Source organism: Schistocerca nitens, chromosome 9, assembly GCF_023898315.1.
Source record: "Schistocerca nitens isolate TAMUIC-IGC-003100 chromosome 9, iqSchNite1.1, whole genome shotgun sequence".
NCBI classification, from domain to species: domain Eukaryota; kingdom Metazoa; phylum Arthropoda; class Insecta; order Orthoptera; family Acrididae; genus Schistocerca; species Schistocerca nitens.
In genome coordinates, this window is record NC_064622.1 from 285100537 (window position 1) to 285119352 (window position 18816).

Consider the following 18816-nt stretch of genomic DNA (forward strand, 5'->3'; position numbering starts at 1 on the left):
GTTTGAGAGTGGTTGACTGCGTTGATGACAGTATCTTCGATCTTGCAAATGCTGTTGGGAGTGCAGTGGCACGTCCCTCCACCCACGCCAACACTGGCAGAGGTTCCAATGGTGTGATGCGCAGGCAGGGCATCTGTCGCATCTTGATCCATTGCTACTTTGTGTTGCATGGTGTCTCGCCTTCGGCATGCCGCCCATTCCCGTGGCCACAGCTGTTGAGATAACTGCAGCCACAGTAGTTGGCGTCGTGTGTGCCATCACAGTTGACGCATGTGACGGCAGCGTCCCTCAGCTTCGTGCACTCGCATGTGAGGTGCGGCTTTGCACGCTTGAAACACGTGAGTGCGCCAGTGCAGCCCGTGGCAAAGTGCCCCAGCTTCTGAGCTTCTGACAGCAGTAGCACTGCACAGGCTTCTTCCTCTTCTGCTTGTAATCCAGCCCGGGCACGTGGCCCAGGAGGCTAACGATCGCGGCGACTTGTTCTTGTCTTCCCTTCCTGTGTCCAGGCATGTTGGCGCAGTGAGCGAGAGCAGCAGCGATGTGACCCGCAGCGAGTCAAGCAGCAGAGTCGTGTTTTATTTTCCCAATTCCAATGCCACTATATACCCCTCCCCCCACCCCCAACCCCTCCAATGTAACCACCTGTCACAGTAGCTGCATGGAATTCCAGAACTAACTTTCCTACAGCAGCTCAAACACTTTTCGCTCGTGGTTGTTTATAATCTTTTCACAAATTTTAGACAATAACTGTAATATTCTATTAATTACAGGTCACAAGATTCACCGAAGTCATGTGGAACACCAATATATGTGTATACTATTAATATAGTAAAGTAATGCACTTAAAATAATGTTAAAAGTGAAAACTCCTACACCCGAAAAATTAGGCCTTTGCGCGATATGGACTTTACGCGATTTGAAAAGAAATAAAAGACAGAACTTAAAACCCTTCTATTTTCGAGTAGATGCGTCAGTACTGAATACATGTGTAACGGAAACAATCGAAATTCTTCAATTAATGTTTAGGCAAACGTCTTAAATTTGTATGAAAACCTACGTTTCAAGTACGCAGTTACCGCCCCTTAGGATCTTCTTTTTCTTTTTGGAGAAATGCGATGACATGTGAAACCTTCAATAGATAAGAAGAAATAGGCTGCAATTAACTTCCTTACGGTGTAATATTAGCTTAATTCACAGAGATTAGAAAATTAACTACTTAACGATCTCAATATTCTAGCGTGTGCGATCTGCACCGCGGCTGCCAACTCCCAAGGCAGATTGGTTTATTGCATCAATGGTAAACAAGGCGTCTTCCTCTTCTTTTCTGGGTCACAGGTGCAGCATGTTTTGCGTTTTTCCGATCGGTCTGCAACGACTTCTGGTTAACGCGCGGGATTGCCATACGGAAGGTGACGGGTTTGCGCGTGGGTGGATGTAATTTCTTTTTTTTTCCCTTTTCATATAAGCAACACGTTCTGAGACATTCTTATTCTTGTAAGTTAAGATTTTTCTGCAATCTTCGTTATTACTTACACGTAAGAGCGCACTTCCTCATTACTGATTTCGTGATTTCTGTGTGTTTAAAATACGAAATATGAAATTGCTCTATTCTTTCTTGTCAGAAATAATTCATCATTTTTACCGAATATGTAGCGATTTCCGAGTATGCGGTTAGACAGGAATCTAAGATCACAACTTAAATTACTGGGAATGTAACTAGCAGCAGTCATCTTCATAATCTTGCTTGTCACAGGTATATATCTGCGATAGAATCCTCAACCACAGTAGACAGATATGAAAGATCTCTGCGGTAATATTTTTAGACTGTAGCACCATATACGAAACATTTTCATTCATGAGATGCATGTTATAAACTTCGACGAACTGCAGGGGCTCTCGAAAATGCGTTTTTTTTGTTTTTTTCAGTTTTGTTTTTAAGACCCAAATCGTTGACGCATGATATAGGGAAGTGGGCTACTTAATCATTTGGATCTCTAGGAGCGTGTTATAACCACATTCTGTTTATCTTCTTATTGTTTGAAACTCTCAGAATCAATTTTTCGGGTGTTTTTATAGATGTATTAGTACAATGTGGTACTACATACTGTTCATAACTCATTTTCCGAAACGTGAAATCGAAAACATGATGTCAGTGTGAATGAGAATAAAATGACATAATGCAGCATTTACGACAATCTGCAGAATACAGTCAAATACGCTATCGTTATTGTGCATGCATGGAAACATGCAGTCAGAGAAACTGTAAAATAGGCATTTCAGCCGACAGTCATGGGAATGGATATACTGCGCCTGACACTGTTTAAGGAGGAGGGAAGGGCGATGAAGGCGGGCACGTCAGCTCGATAGAATGCGGCGTCATGCGTTATGGCAACGCAAACGCAAATTTCGGTACTTGGAAGAATAGAGCGTCTGTGTCGTCTGCTAGCCGCTTTGTGTTCGTGGCGCTGTGCGCCCTGCAGTGCACATGCGCGGATCTGCGGCCGCTTGCTTTTAATTAGATTGCGCGACACGAACCGATAACAGCGCTTCAGTTCTCTAGACCTGTACGGCATCGCTGCCGAAATGCACACTGAGTAACACAGGGACTCTAATTCGAGTACTAGACCGTTCGGTGCTATTGAGTACCGAAACGATCGGCACAGTGGCGGAAAGATACAGAATAGGCACCCTGCTATCGATTCCGCTACACCCAACGCACGGCGAATGAATGCACGAAAAGAAGTTTTAGTCCACATAAATCAGCTTCATACTGAACATCTGGATCATTTTCAGGCGTTTCTTTCTTTATTTTTACATTAATCAATATCAGTACGATATTCAAACACTGACAGTCATAAACAAATTCCAAATAGTAAGAGGATCTGGATGATCACCTACTGGAGCTGGTGGCTGCACTGTTGGTGAATGAATGCTATTATAGTGCATTTAAAATAAGTTGAGACTTTTGGCAGTTCTGTAGGGAGCAAGTGGAGGAAAGCATGGTTGCCAGCGTGTGCTGGACGCGTCAACACGTGACCACAGTATAACAACACCTTATAGGCGCGGAACCTGTCAGGTTCGCTTGACAGCGTGAACAGAAAGCGGCGCAAGCTGGCCGATCTGTGATTTTTTCTCAGACGTTTTTAAAGAAACTATTCGGTAATAAGCTGTAATTCTCGCACATCTTCAATTCGCCAGCTTCGTGATGAACCGGCTATCATTTAGTTATAGTGAAATTTCGATAGTTGGTAAACTACTGTAAGAAATTCTTAGTTTGCAGTGAAAAATAGGAATCGCTATGAATTTGTATTTGGTGTGTGATGGGTTACATGTTGCTGCGTATTAAATGTAGATGATATATTGAATTATTCTTTAAATTTTTAAGAACACCGCCGTCTGTTCCTAATTTCGAGAAAATTCAATGTATTTAAAGCACCCCCTGACAAACTCGTGCGTCAGTGAAAAAACTATAATAAAATTTTCGCATATTACTCGTATCTCATAAATGGTTCGAGATATCCAAACAAAATTTTGGCAAATTACAGTGCGCAAAGACGAGTGTGTTTAGCCATAAGATTAATATGCGAAACTTCCATATCTAGCGAGATATTAGATTAGATTTATTTTCATTCCAATTGATTCAGACGACTATAGATTTTTTTCAATGAAATTATTTAATTATTGAGAGCCATCGATAGCTGGTGAAACGAGAACTGCCGTTGATTTTGTGACAATATAAGTGAAGAAATTACTAGTTTATTTTTATACTAAGAACGGACTGTTCCATAAACTATTGACATGACTAGCACTCAATTGTTAGTTTAATAAGACACTATTTCAGGATTCTGTTGCAATCTCAACTGCGTTAGAATGGTAATGAGATGAACATTTCTGAACTCTTCTGTGTTTTGACATAAAAAGCAGATTTTAACATGGCAACAATAGAAGTTACGTATTCGTCAAAACTAGAAACAGTCCTTCGTGAATCAATGTCTCATGGAGTGCCTTCTTGGTAAGGCTGACAAATCAAGACCAGTCCTGTCGCGCAACATTTTCAGTGGCTTCTTTGGTCAGCGTTTGAACCTCACTGAGCGTAAACTTCTCGTTTTTATCACGGGACTTTCCATCTAGGTCCATGAACTCTGTTGTACTAAATGAGCATGATATGGATGAAGCCTGATTAAAATATTCCCTTTACCGTTAGCCAGTTCGTCGATCCGATAGCGTGAAGTTTTGGCGTGTGCACTATAAGTTCCATTACCTTCGCCTTAAACATGCTAGGTTCACATTTATCTCACGGAACATTTCTTTGTACCCGCAAAATATCCGCTTTTTTCACTGCGTTGTTGGAGCTTTGTGGCATTAATAGAGTGATAATGCGTTTTGTCCATTACTACTGCCGAATCCCGAGGAATGTTTTGCAGCACAACGTTATCTTCCCAACCCATGAACGTGTTCGCGGAAATTTTTATTGAAAATCTCATATTCAGATGTACTGCACTGTTGTTATTAATGCAACACCAACACAAAACACTTGTTCACAATACCTGACGACTACAGAACACTTCAGTGTCATAAAATACGACGATACAACGAGAGCTGACGAACGTTGATGCATCTAATTCGTGCTGTTTAATCATGGTGTTGACTGGTTAACGGCGTCACGTCCCTCTCCGGTCAGCCAAACGTCAAAAGTCGCAACTAATTTTAAACGCACTATATGCTGCCGCACTTGAAAATGCTTGAGAGAAGGTTTCGACGATCAGCGATATTTGTTTCGATCAATTACATTACTAGAAGAAGCTGTAGCTAAAGATGCAAAGGCAAAAAAAGTTGTTTTCACTTTCACACTGTTCAGATTCTGAATTACGTTCGCGTTCAATTTTGTTGTTACCATCTGATATAACATGACTTCATAAACTGCCTTGAAACCATTTTAAAACGGTATTGCCAAAGTCAGGATCTGTAACACAAATGCTATACGATGACCTAGCGCCTTGTGAGACTGCACCTGTGACGTTAAATGTAAAGAAAACGTATGGAACAATGCTACTATTTGATACCAGCATTTTCTTCTCTAAATTTTGCTCGATTTGAGTGCCATAGTACACTTTTGTTGTGAATTAGCGCCTGAAAGCATTAAATCTTCGATTTAACCACAATATGATAATTATGAACACGATGTTTTTGTTGATATTTACACGTCTGTGTTTACACTATAAAGGTACCATTAAATGGAATGTGGACAGGAAACAGATAAACTCGTTAGTCGCCGTATTGCTTAACACAGGTCCGAGATACATGAAACAAACTATTCTGATAATGTTAGCATATATGTGACTGCATCACAGTTATCACACAGTCTAACATAATAGACTGTGGTTATCAGTTAAACGGTGTGAGTAGTACAGACGAAATTATGATTTTGTGATACAGGGTTGGTACTTGGTATGTTGGCAGCGTGGGAAAGCAAGCAAATAACTAAGCGCGCGAGATATGCGAATACGTATGTGGTGTTGTGTTTTTAGCTTTTGTTGTTGACAGATACATTTGTTTTCGTGAACCAATAGAACCGAATGTATAGATACTCTGACCTTTTGCATAAACTTTGATATTGAATAAAAGTGTGGTGCCGTACTAAAAGTTTCAATTTTAAGTAGGTTATACAAAATTGCTACACCATATTGAACAGTTGTAGGTTAAAATGTTGATGTCATGTATCTCTCTCTCTCTCTCTCTCTCTCTCTCTCTCTCTCTCTCTCTCTCAACAGAAGAAGATACAAGGGGACCAATAAAATACTGTATTATAGCTTACAACGCGTATGAGTACAAGAAGTGACTGTTTTCTTTTTCTATAGGTTTTAAGAGCCCTCATAATGTCTGATACAGACGACGACGACAGCAGCGAAAACTTCAGTCTTTTTCCGGACATCAGTAAGGAATATCAGAGTAAGTTTTTATTATTCGTACGATTTTTTATCCATCATTGCCTTCCTGAACATCAGATTGTTTTTTAAATAAAAATTCGCTGTTTTGTCATAAATAGCCTTATTTCTAAATTCACTTACACTCTTGAAGAGCTGATATTCTAGTTTTCCTCTTAAATTAACAAACTGCATTGCCACAAATTGTTGGCATAGGCCCTACTTAAGTTTATTCTGTTTCCATTCAGAATTTGCTTGGCAGTGTTTCTCTTTTATGTACTCACTGTGTCACATATGTTTTGTGACAGAGCGAGTACCATTCAGTCACTGCCATATTGTTGACGTACTTGGCATCTTATCATACAGTTTTATGCTTTAATTTTAAGTAGAATCACTATCATTTATGTTATACCATGTACATAATGACCACAAATACAAGCTATGTAACGTTTTTATGTAATGCATGAGGACATTAATTTCTTAACTTTAAGAATGGAAACACAAAATTAGTGTGTTTCAAATCTGCTTTTAAGATTTGGTGTGTTAGTTAACCAGTAGATACGTTATTTTTCTCAGTACCGTAGGTAGGATTTGTATGAGAAGCCCAAATAAGAATTGCACAATTTTCATGCCGCAGTAACAAGCATTTAAAATTATGTGTACTAGTGTCTCGCATCTGCTGGGTGAAAGAGTAATAATATTTCATTGTGATTCTGGAAATTGTTGCATCTCTTAACTATCTACTCAGTGCAGCTGTAAGGTCCATTACTAATGTGTCACACTTTATACTGGAAAGACTTTGCCCGCTGTTAGTCCACTACCACAGATGGTGAAATTGTATATTGTTATCAGATTGGTTAGTGGCTTTCTATTCTGATGTCATACTGTTCATGTCTGTCTTGATATCTTCTTTTTGCTATCAAGAAATTTGTTGACCAAAGTAATATTTATGTCTGAGACAGAAGTGTTGGGCCTACTCTAAGATCCTAAGAAATGGCCCCCACAGATTACTATCAAAATCCTGGCGATCAACGGCGAAGTATTCACAGCAATGGGAATGAAAACCAGTGGAACTCACATAACAGATAATGAACTCCATGTTGAAATTTACATCAACAATCTACAAAACACAGTGAGGTGCATGGTAGATGATACATTCCATTGTATCAGTTAGTATTTCTTTCCATTTCATTCATGTATGGAGTGTGGGAAGAATGATTGATTGAATGCCACTGTTCATGCAGTAATTATTCTAATATTTCTTGTCCTGGCGATTCCTATGTGAATGATACATAGGGGATTGTAGTATATTTCTAGGCACATTATTTGAACCTGTTCTTGAAACTGTGTTAATAGACTATCTTGGGACAGAGTATGTCTACATTCAAGAGTCTTCCAATTCAGTTCCTTCAGTATCTCTGTGATGCTCTCCCAGAGATTAAACAAACATGTGAACATTTGTGCTGCCCTTTTCTGCATTATGTTCAATATCCGTTATCAGTCTTATCTGATATGGTTCTCACACACTTCAGCAATATTCAAGAACTGGTTGCACAAGTAATTTGTAAGCAATCTCCATTGTGGACTGATTGCAGTTCCTCAGTATTCTGCCAATAAACTGAAGTCTACCACCTATGGTGATCAATACATTTCAGGTCCCTACAAAGTGTTACACTCAGGTATTTGTATGAGTTGGTTAATTCCAACAATGACTCATTGATATTATAGGTCTAGTCATTGGGTACAACATTTTTTTGTTTAGTGAGTACATGATTCTACATTGCTGAACTTTTACAGCAAGTTGCTGATATTTGCAACATTTAGAAATCTTGTCAAGATCTGACTGAATGTTTATGCAGCTTCTTTGAGATAGTACTTCATTACAGATAACTGCATTATCTGCAAAAAGTCTATTATTATTATTCTCATCTCAGAAACGTTCATACATAAAAACACTGTTTATACAATTATTGACAGTTCAACACAGTTTATATAATCTCTGACCAAAATTTGGCCATTTCCAGTGCATTTTCCGTTGCCTGGTGAAGATAATCTTCTGTACAGTTGGCAGGACACAGTTGACACTGAAACATTTGTTGAACAGTCTGTTCTTCCCTACAGTCACATTGAGTTTTGCTTCCTTCAATGTATCCCAATTTTGCCAGGTTAGTCTTGTGTTCTGCCCACACCTGACCTCAGCGTATTCAAGGACTTCCAGGTTGGTCCATTCTCACCATGACCAGGGGGTAAAGATTCTGAAAATCTTTTCCAACCAGGAGGGTGGGATGTCTCAGCCCTCCATAGTTGCAGCCTGGCTTCTTCATCAGTGGTTGTTGGTTTCTCTGATGTTCTGAGGAAACTTTTTCTTGACATTAGTCATTGTGCGTAGGATTGTTACCCATGCATGGGATGCATTTTTTCCTGCTTCAGTTTAGTTCTTTCCCTGTTTGTTGCTACTTTTCCTTCGAACAGGAGGTGGTGCAGTTCCTGCAAGGTGGTAGAGCCAATCGACTGTAGTTGACTTCAAACAGCTTGTTATAATTCTGCATGTGTCGTTTAGGGCAATGTCCACCTGTTTGGCATGTGTTGACTTATACCAAACAGGGCAAGCATACTCTGCAGTGGAGTAGCATAATGCCATTGCTGAAATTCGGATCATTTCAGCTTGGCTGCTCCACTGTGATCTGGCTATTTCTCTCACTACGTTGGTCTGGTGGAGCCTTTTGATTTGAAATTCATGCAATGTGTTTTGAATGTTAGAGATCTGTTGTGTCATTCCTAGGTATTTTGGAGCGTCACTGTGTTCCAATTTAACCCCAGACCATTCAGTCTTTCTTGTGGGTGGTTTCCCTATTTCTCAGATTGAAAGCACACACTTGTGTCTTTGATGGTTTTGGTTTTTGCTGGTTTATTCTGTAGTATTTTGACAGATCTTCAAGAGCATTCTTTAGGGTGATTTCTATTGAATCACAGTTTGAGTTTTGGGTTGCCAGATTGAGATAATCACCATACAAGAAACTCCTGCAGTTGGAGACTATAGATTGGTCACTACTATATATATTGTACAGAGCTGGAGCCAACACACTTCCCTGAGGAAGGCCATTTTTCTGTAGCCTCCATCAGCTGTGTTATCCTTGGAGGTTAATAAAGAATCTTCGATTCTGTAGAAGATTTGCGTTAAGCCTGGTGAGGCTGAAATCCTTGGTTAGGTTGTAGACCTTTTTAATAGTAATTGGTGGTTGATGGTGTCGTACACTGCTGTCAAGTCCATGAATACCACTCCTGTCACCTTACGGGCTTCAAAGCCATCTTCTAAAACTGTGTAAGACTGAGTAATTGTCCTGTGCAGCTTTTACCAGGGCAGAATCCAGCTTGCTGTGATATAAGCAAGGTATCAATAATAAAATGTGAGAGTTGGTTTAAAGTCACTCTCTCCAGTAGTTTGTAAAGGTGACACAGTAATGCGATTGGTCTAAAATTCTTTGGACTATTCTTTATCTGGTTTCAGTATAGCAGTTACTTGACCCTTCTGCCATATCTTTGGAATTTGACATCTATCAACACATTTATTCAAGAGTTGGAGAATCTATTCCTTTGTTGCTAATCCAAAGTGCTTGATTTGCTCAGTTCGTAAGCCTGGTGAGTCCAAGCCAACTGACTCGCCAGTTTTACTCTGTTTAATAGCTTTCTGTAATTCATCTATTGTGAATGGAAGTGAAAAGTTGTAATTCTCATCTTCCTCACATCAACATAGTTTTGGTTTCTTGGATTTATGGCTGGGCTTGCCATTTAGCAGTAGCTGGTGTGCTATTTGGTTGGTGGCGGTATTTTGGTGTATTTAGTGATCTCAGTTGGATCATTGCACAGGTGGCACAGAAGTCTCCAAGCGTTATAACTGTCTCTTTTCAGATCCAGGTTTTCTAGTGTTTTAATCCATTTTTGACTCTCGTATAGAGGAAATGAGTTTGTTTCCTGTTTCTATAGTTGTTTCACTGAAAGGGTTTTCTGTAAATAAGTTGCTGAATGCTGTAAATAAGGCTGTCTGATATGATGTAAGCCTAGGAACGTAAGATTTTCGACAATCACAATGTATAGATATTTTGGTAGTTGTTGCATTGTTCTGGTGTTGATTCCATAGATGACACTTTGGCAACCAGTAAATATGCAAATCTCGATCAGTCAGCCTTTCTAAAGTTAAACCTCCTCCAAAATGGGATTTTTTTAGGTCTAACAGCAGCAAATTTTGGCAGATTATTCTGTCTAAGGCTACTTTTAATATTGTCTACAAGGTCATTAATATCCAACATGAATAGCAAGGGTCCCAACACACTTCCCTGGGGCACACCCGAAGTTACTTTTACATCTACTGATGACCCTCCAACAATATTAACATGGTGTTTTGTCCTCCCTATCAAAATCCAGTCATAAATTTCACTTGACACTCCCATATTATCGTACTTTTGACAATAAGCGTAGATTTGTTACTGAGTCAAATGCTTTTCGGAAATCGTAGAACATTGCTTCTACCTGGCTGCCATGATTCAAAGCTTTCAGTATGTCATGTGAGAAAAGTGCAAGTTGGGTTTCATGTGATCGGTGTATTCGGAATCTATGCTGGCTGGTATTGAGGAGGTCGTTCTATCAAGATACCTCATTACGTTTGAGCTCAAAATATGTTGTAAGATTATACAACAAATTGATGGATTTGTGCATCACTTCTTCTACCCTTCTTGTAGATGGATGTGATCTGTGCTTCCTTCTGAGAACTGGGCACGGGATTTTGTTAGAGGCATCTCTGGTAGACTACTGTTGAAAGAGGGGCTAATTCAGTATAGAATCTGACAGGGATTCTGTTGGGCCATGGAGCTTTGTTCAATTTTAACTATTTTAGCTGTTTCTCAGCACCATTGATACTTATTTCATTCATCGTTTCAGTTGGACGAGGATTACATTGGGGCAATTCTTCTAGGCTTCCCTTTGTAAATGGATATTGGAAACAGAGTTAAGCATTTCAGCTTTTGCTTTGATACTCTAAAAACAGTTCCCTTCTCATTCGCTAGGGACTGGACACTAATTTTGGGGTAATGGAAGCGTCTGATTCCACCCCTCTGCTCCTATCACGTAAACATGACAACAAACACGAAAATAGATTGAAAACCACCAAACAGATATTCCTCCAAAAATAATGAAACTAATGGGACAAGCGGGGGAAATTGGGGGTTTTTGGCTGGGGACAAACTAAATATAAACACACGCCACTATACCAAACTACAAAAAACATTAAAATAACAAGACCCCACAACCTTCCCAAATTCCACTACACACAAAATCCACTGGAATTGATCACTTCCCTTGACCTATATAGGTCAACAGAAACAACGGATATCACACTATAAATCTCAAAACTTTCACCACCACCACACTTAATCCTACAAAAAAAAAAAAAAAAACCTTGAAAATGGAATTGAACACTTCCCTTGACCTGTTATCCTTGCGATATCTCTACATATAGCTGTCCCTGGTCCGAGACGCCGGAACTTTAGTAAGCCCCATTTCTTCATGACACACGGAACACTTCATGACTTCATCCAATAATCAATAATCCGAATAGTTGAAGAAATTTTATTAGAGACAACGCACTGTCCCCCATCATTGCTGACAACCGAAAACTGTTGACCTTGTCAGTCATATCCATACCTACAACACACATGGCGAACATAAAAAAACTACAATAATGTCGACATAACAAAACCAAAATCATTAACTCACTGAAAAATATTCCGCTGAAAGCACAGTCACTACCAATACCACACATGTGCAATGCTACCACACAAATGAATCCCATACGCCACATAAAACGCTACCCATAAACACACCACCAGAGAGAACCACTGACCACAACAATACTCCACCTATAAACATGCCACACAAGCAAACTAAACCAAAAACATCACCTAAGACACAACACATAAACACACCACCAGAGAGCACCACCGATCACATCAAAACGACACCTACAAACACGCCACTCTCACAAACTAAATTCCGTGCCGTCGTGACGTCACACACCCCAACAGCCTTACATCACAGGTCAAAGCAGAGTGGTGGAATCGGATGCTTCTGTTGACCCCTAACTTTGGTGCCACTAACAGTTTTTACAGATGATCAGAATTTCTTTGGGTGCTGTGAAAGATCATTTAACAATATACTGCTACGGTAATATTTGAAGACATTATGCAGTGCTCTCTTGACAGCTAGATGCATTTCATTCTGCACTAACTACATCCCAAGGCTTTGTTTTACTTGTATTATGCAGTAATTTCTGTTTCTTTAAACTTTTTTTTACAGTGACTATATACCACGGAGTTTCCCTTCCTCTATTAACTATTCTACTGGATACATACCTATCCAGTACATGGTAAACCATTCTTTTAAACTTGACTCATAGTTCCTCTACATGCTCCTACCCAGTACTGAAAGTTTAAAGTTCCTCATTGAGATATGCACTACTGATTTTTTATCTAGTTTACTTAACATATATATTTTTCTGCTTGTTTTAGATATCGTATGTACTTTGGTAATCATTATTGCCACATCTGCATCGTGGTCACTGATACCAGTTTCAAAGTGGATATCCTCAAAGAGGTCAGGGCTATTTGTTACCATTACATCCAATATATTTCTATCATGAGTGGAGTATCTATCAGTTCTACGTAGTTTTCAACGAAGGCATTTAGTAACATTTCACAGGACGTCGTATCACACCCACACTAACAAAACTGTAATTTTTCCTATTAATTGTTGGATGATTAAAGTCTCCACCAGTGATTACAGTATGATTGGGGAACTTATGTGCAAGTGAGCTGAGGTTTTCTCTATGAGTGTGGTGGGTAATGTAAGGACCCAATTATCATTTTGTTTCCACCCTTGATACTGAGTCTTGTTTCAATTTCTAACTTGGCGATTTGAGTTTCTTGTCTACTGCAACAAATACTCCACTCAGTTTCCCATTTTCTTATCCTTTCAATATACACTTAAATTTTTCCTAAAAATCTCGCTGCTATCAATTTCGGGTGTCAACCAGCTTTCTATACCTAGTATTTATGAGTGTCAAGAGTGCTTCAATCTTTGGCATTTTGTTCTGAATGCTTTGGCAGTTTGCCATTAGGATTTTAATAGTCTCACCTGTGGGGGGCATTTCTTTTGATCTGATACTTATTGGTTTCCTACAGCTATTATTTCTGGTTTTCTGGTTGAATAGAGAGTTGCCTAATCTAAGTAACCCTTGGGGGCACCTTAGTAGTAGCCTCTCATGTGTAGTGCACACCTGACCTATTTAGGGGGACCATATAGTTCTCAACCCATGACGCGAGTCCAGAAAGTTGCAGTGTAGCTTGTCACAGAAGTTTGGAAATCTGTGATTCAATCCTTTTAGTCAACTCAGAACCCCAGGACCACAATCAGTTCTGGGAACAATGCTGCAAATTGTGAGCTTCATTGAAAGTCCCAAGTGCAAGGCTGGTCTTCTCAACCTTCTCTGCCAGTCACTGGAATGACCCAAGTATGACCTTGGAGCGCAGACCTAAGCATCATTTTTCCAATGTGTGCCACAATCTGCAGTTGGTTGCATCCTGTTTTCTCAGTGGCTGAAACATGGTGAATCAGGTGCCCAGGCATACACACTTGAGTGCACCTGGTGTCCATTCCTGTCCCTTGCTTCCATTTCCCTAGGGTTTACCATCATTCACCATATGTTTAAACTGTCGACAATTAAGTGACCCACCTGTACCCTTTTGTGTTTGCTTCCTCTTGACACCGGACAAAACAGGTTTCCCCAAAACAGATGAAGTGAGTCCCGCCGTCTCAGTTTCAGCGAAAGTCAGCACCTCAAACTTGCTGGTTAGTGGGATCGATACAACACCCTGAGTCCTCCCTTATTCCTGTCCACCCTGTGCAGGATGCCTAGATCTTCCATTGACACACCCTTGTAGTCAAGTGGATGAGTAATGACAGATCCTGTACTTTCTGCAGAGGAGACAGGATCCACAGGAGATGATAGTATTTGAGGTACCTCTGGTACCATTATCTCAAGCACATGATGCTTGGGAGCTCTTCCAACGCACCAATTAGCAGCAGCTGCCAATTGTTTGACAGTAGTTAGGACGATTTCCAGCTTAAGAACGTCAACCAACTCATCCCATCTTCCTTTACAAAGGAAAGTCCATGAGTAGTGTGCAAGTTAAACCACTGCAAAAATAAGGATCATGTATATTAGAGTCAGAGGCATTAGAAACAGCTTATGTCCATAAAATTGAGCAAAGCTTCAGGGATATGAAGTAACATCTATAAAAAATTTCTGTACTGAATTTGCAGTTGATTTAGCACCTCTTTTAACCGTAATGTACTGTAGATCCCTCAAACAATACCCAGGAGCTGGAAGAAAGACAAGGTTATTTCCATCTATAAGAAGGGTAGTGCAAGTGAACCACAAAACTACCATCCAACATATTTGACATTTATCTGTTGTAGAATCTCTGAATATATTCTGAACTCAAACATAATGTGTCTCAGACATAAATGACCTTTTCCATGACAACTAGCAATGACTCTGCATGCACTGGCCATTTGAAACCCAATTCGCACTCTTCTCACATGACATTGGGAAAGCTATGGGTAAAGGTAATCGGGTACATGCATTGAGGAAGTCTTGGTAGGGCGGACTAGCATGTGTTGGATGCCCTCGTCGATAGATATGGAAATGATTTAAGGTGTGCCTCTTGGTACTGTGTTGAGGCTCATGTTGTTCCTGTTGTATGTTAATAATAATGTGCTACAAAACATTAATAATATCCTCAAAATTTTTGCAGATGATGTAATTATCTATAACGAAAAACCTTTCTGAAAAAAGTTGTACAAATATTCAGCAAGATTCTAGTAAGACTTTGAAGTGGTGCAAAGATTGGCAGCTAGCTTTAAATGTTCAGAAATGTGCACTTCACAAAACGGAAGAATGTGGTGCACTATGACTAAAATATCACTGAGTCACAGCTGGAAGCATTCAGCTCATACAAACACCCGAGTGTAACAATTCGTATGTGTATGAAATGGAACGTTCCCATAGGCTGAGTCGTAGGTAATGCAGGTGGCATGCTTTTATTCATTGGTAGTATACAGGGAAAATGCAGTGAGTCTGCAGAACAAATTGTTTACAAAACCCCTGTCTGATCTGTCCTAGACTATTGCTCAAGTGTGTGGAACTCCTACCAAGTGGGAATAATTGAGGATATTGAATCTGTACAAACAAGAGTATACAAATGGTCACAGCTTTGCTTGATTTAGGCGATAGGGTCACTGAGATTCTGATAAAAAGCAAGCGGTTACTTGAAGATAGATGCGATCTATACTGCAGAACTTTCGTTACAAAGTTGCAAAAGACAGTATTAGGAGATGAGCATAGGAATTTACAAGAAGCCCATATGTATCATTCCACTAGAGATCACAAAGGCAAAATTAGACTAATTACAGCATGTAAAGGGGCATGTACGCAGTCATTCCTCCCGTGCTCCATCTACAAATGAAATGGGAAGAAACTGTAATATTTTATACAGCAGGAAGTACCCACTGCCAGCCCTTTGCAGTGGTTGGCAGAATGTTGATTTAGAGAATGTCTATTTACCAGGAATAAAAATAACTATTCGATAATGGAGCTAACAATATAATTCCCATAAATGTGAGGCCATGTCTGATTTTCTGCCCTACCCTTACTTTATCCTATCCTATTCTGTAAATATTTTATATTTATGTATTATTCCTGTATGTTTCTGACGTGTCCACTACTATTGTACCAAATGGTCCATGGCCGAATAAAATAAATAAATACATTTGTTAGAAAAAAGGGAAACAGAAAAATTTGCTTGTCAGCTAGTTTCTGAGGCTGCTTTCAGTTTCTGATTAAAGCTAGAGGATGTAGTGTATGCTGCTGGCCTTGATGGTAGAATGAAAGCATAGCCTACCATTGCAACATTGTATTCATAAACACATGCAGCAGTAAGGCTATTGTGTGCCATTACTAAATGGTTAATGCGGTTCATGCTTCACAGTGTCCCAGTTCAGTTAAAAGTTGCCTCTCTAATGATTTCTAAAGGCAAGGGAAGATTCATTTTCAGTATTTTATAAAATTACTGACCAAATTTAAAAACTTAAATGCTGTCATAATCTGCTCATTAAATGATCTCAGGTTAATGGTTTTGCACTGAACACAAATACAGTCTTTATACACCCAGAATTTGATAGTGAGAGCACTTAGTGAATTGCAACAAACTTTACACATCATTTAAAACCTTTACGACACTTTTTCTCACTTTGAGCTTCTGTAAAACATTGTCAGTCATGGGGATTTTACATTCTTTTAAATTTGGCATGTTTTTTTCATTGTTTTTGCAACAGTGTTTTGACCTGTTTTGTGTACCATGACAGATCAGTTCTGCCTATTTTTAATTTTTTAGGTATACTATCCATTGGTGTTGATGCTATTTCTTTAAATTTAAGCCACATCTGGTCTACACTTTCACAATTAGCGTGAAAAGAATGGAGGTCATCTCTGAGAAAGGCGTCAAGCAGAATTTTTATCTGCTTTTCGGAATAAATTTGTCTCTCTTTTAGTGTGTTTTGGTATCCAGTCTCACTACAACGACCCTGTGGCCACTAGTCCCTGTATATGTCACAGTGCTTCGTATTTGCTCGGTGCTATTTGTTGCTAAGAGGCTGAGTATGTTTTCACAGCCCTGTACACTCTGAGTTTGTTCAAGATAATTTTCGAAGAAAGCATTTAGTATGATTTTGGACTTAGTTTTACACCTACCACTGACTTAAAACATGTAATTTCGCCAACATACTGAGTGTAGATTGAAGTGACAACTAAGTGTGATTGTATGAGTGGGGAACGTATTTGAAATGAGACTCAAGCCTTCTTTGAACTGTTCAGCAACTTATCATCTGAGTTGGCAGGTCGGGTAAAAGAAACCAGTCATTAATTTATTTTAGTTGTCAAGTGTAACCTTGACCCTTAATAACTTACAGGAACTATCTACTTCAATTTCACTACAGGATAGACAACTATAACAGGAACATAAACGCCGCCACCAACTGTATTCACTGTCTGGTTTCTGAACACAATCAGGTCCTAAGTAAAAATTTCACCTGAACTTATTTCTGTTTTTAGCCAGCTTTCAGTTCCTATAACAATTTGTGCGTCAGTACTTTCTATTAGTGCCTGGAGCTCTGGAAGCTTATTTTATACATGGGAGTTTGATTCTTTAAAGAATCAGGGGTCACTAACTCAAAAAATTGATGAATAATTTCCTGTATTTGGAATGGGCACATTAGAGGTGCAGTATATACAGAAAAGCTACTTGTATAGCAGAGCATTTGTAGCTATATGAGGTCTGTTAGAAAGACGGGTAGGGGTCTTCTAATTAATTGACCAGCTTATTACAGACTTTGATTTGTGTCTCATTTATTCATTACCCACTCCATTGTCACTTACAGTACCTTTACTGTTATTGATCTTACTATCTCATCTTCTGCTCTTGTGACTTTCCTACATTGGTCACCCAGTGATGATATTTGTGACAGTGACCACTTTCCTGTGATTTTTATCATCCCCTGCCGTCACCAGGCAGGCAGGCCCCCATATTGGGCATTCCGCAGGGTCAATTGGCCTTTATTTATGTTTACTGTGCACTTCAGCACCTCTCTCTCGAATGGCATTGATACGATCATGCAGGGCATCTTTGCCGCTATTCTTCATGCTGCTGGCTCTGCTATCCCACTATACACAGGTCCCCCTCATCGTGGACCAGTACCATGGTGGATCAAGGATGTAGCAGTTACTGTCTAGGACTGCCGATGGACACTGCAAATATTTAAATGACTCTCTTCACAGACCAGTCTCCTCACTTTCAAGTGTGTCTCCTTGTTAAAGCTCACTACATATTAAGTAGAGTAAAAAGGGATGCTGGGAGTGCTATGTTTCCTCCCTGGGGCATAGGCTTCTTCATTGCAGGTTTGGCGCAAGCTCCGTAACCTTCTGGGCTGCCAGCGACAATCAACTGTCCAGGGTCTTATCCTCCAGGGTGCTCTGCACGCTGATCCGTTGGACCTTGCAGAACACTCGTGACATACCTTGCGACAGCATCAGTGTCCTATTCCTGTCCTGCTACCTTTCTCTGGCAGAAACACAGAGTTGAACAGACTCCGCTGTTTCAACCCCCATGAAGCTGACCCCATAATGAATCCTTCACTGAAAGGAAATTCTTGCAGGCTCTTGCCTCTTCACATGACATGGCCCCAGGCCTGGATTCCATGCACAACCGGATGGTCCAACACTTGGATGTTGTTACCTACAGGTATCATCTACTCAAGGTCTTCAACCGCATTCGGCTCACAGGTGTCTTCCTCTCACAATGATGGGACAGTGTATTTATCCCTGTCCTTAAGCCCAGGAAGAACCCAACATTTCTCGACAGCTACGGCCCAATTAACCTGATGAACGTACTTTGTAAACAGCTCGAGAGGATAGTTAGCTTCCGATTATGTTGGATACTCGAATCTCGGGGCGTTCTGTCCTCGTACCAGTGTGGCTTCCGGGAAGGACGATCTTCAACTGCCTATTTACCCAGAATGGAAACAGCAATCCGACAGGCATTTATTAACAGCCAGCACCTTGTCACTTTCTATTTTGACCTTCATAAGGCATACGACATGGCTTGGCACCAACACATTTTAGTTACCCTCCATAACTGGGGCTTTCGTGGCTCCCTTTCAATTTTTATCTGCAAGTTTTTATCCCATTGGCTCTTTTGGGCTAGAGCTGGCACTTCACTCAGCACCC

At 40.0% G+C, this 18816-nt stretch overlaps 1 protein-coding gene across 5 annotated transcripts in view; it reads left to right on the forward strand.

The window, feature by feature from the left end:
- Positions 1–5391: 5391 nt before the first annotated feature.
- The window catches only part of LOC126203488 (uncharacterized protein CG4449), a 175252-nt gene continuing 161827 nt past the window's right edge, over positions 5392–18816 (forward strand). For 2 of the 5 annotated variants that reach the window (XM_049937817.1, XM_049937818.1), the window contains exon 1: positions 5883–5949. Coding sequence is in view for 3 of the 5 variants with exons in the window: in XM_049937816.1 (XP_049793773.1) it covers positions 5877–5949 (73 nt within the window). In the remaining 2 variants the exon portion in view is untranslated. The other 3 variants (XM_049937816.1, XM_049937815.1, XM_049937814.1) reach the window with 3 other exon arrangements.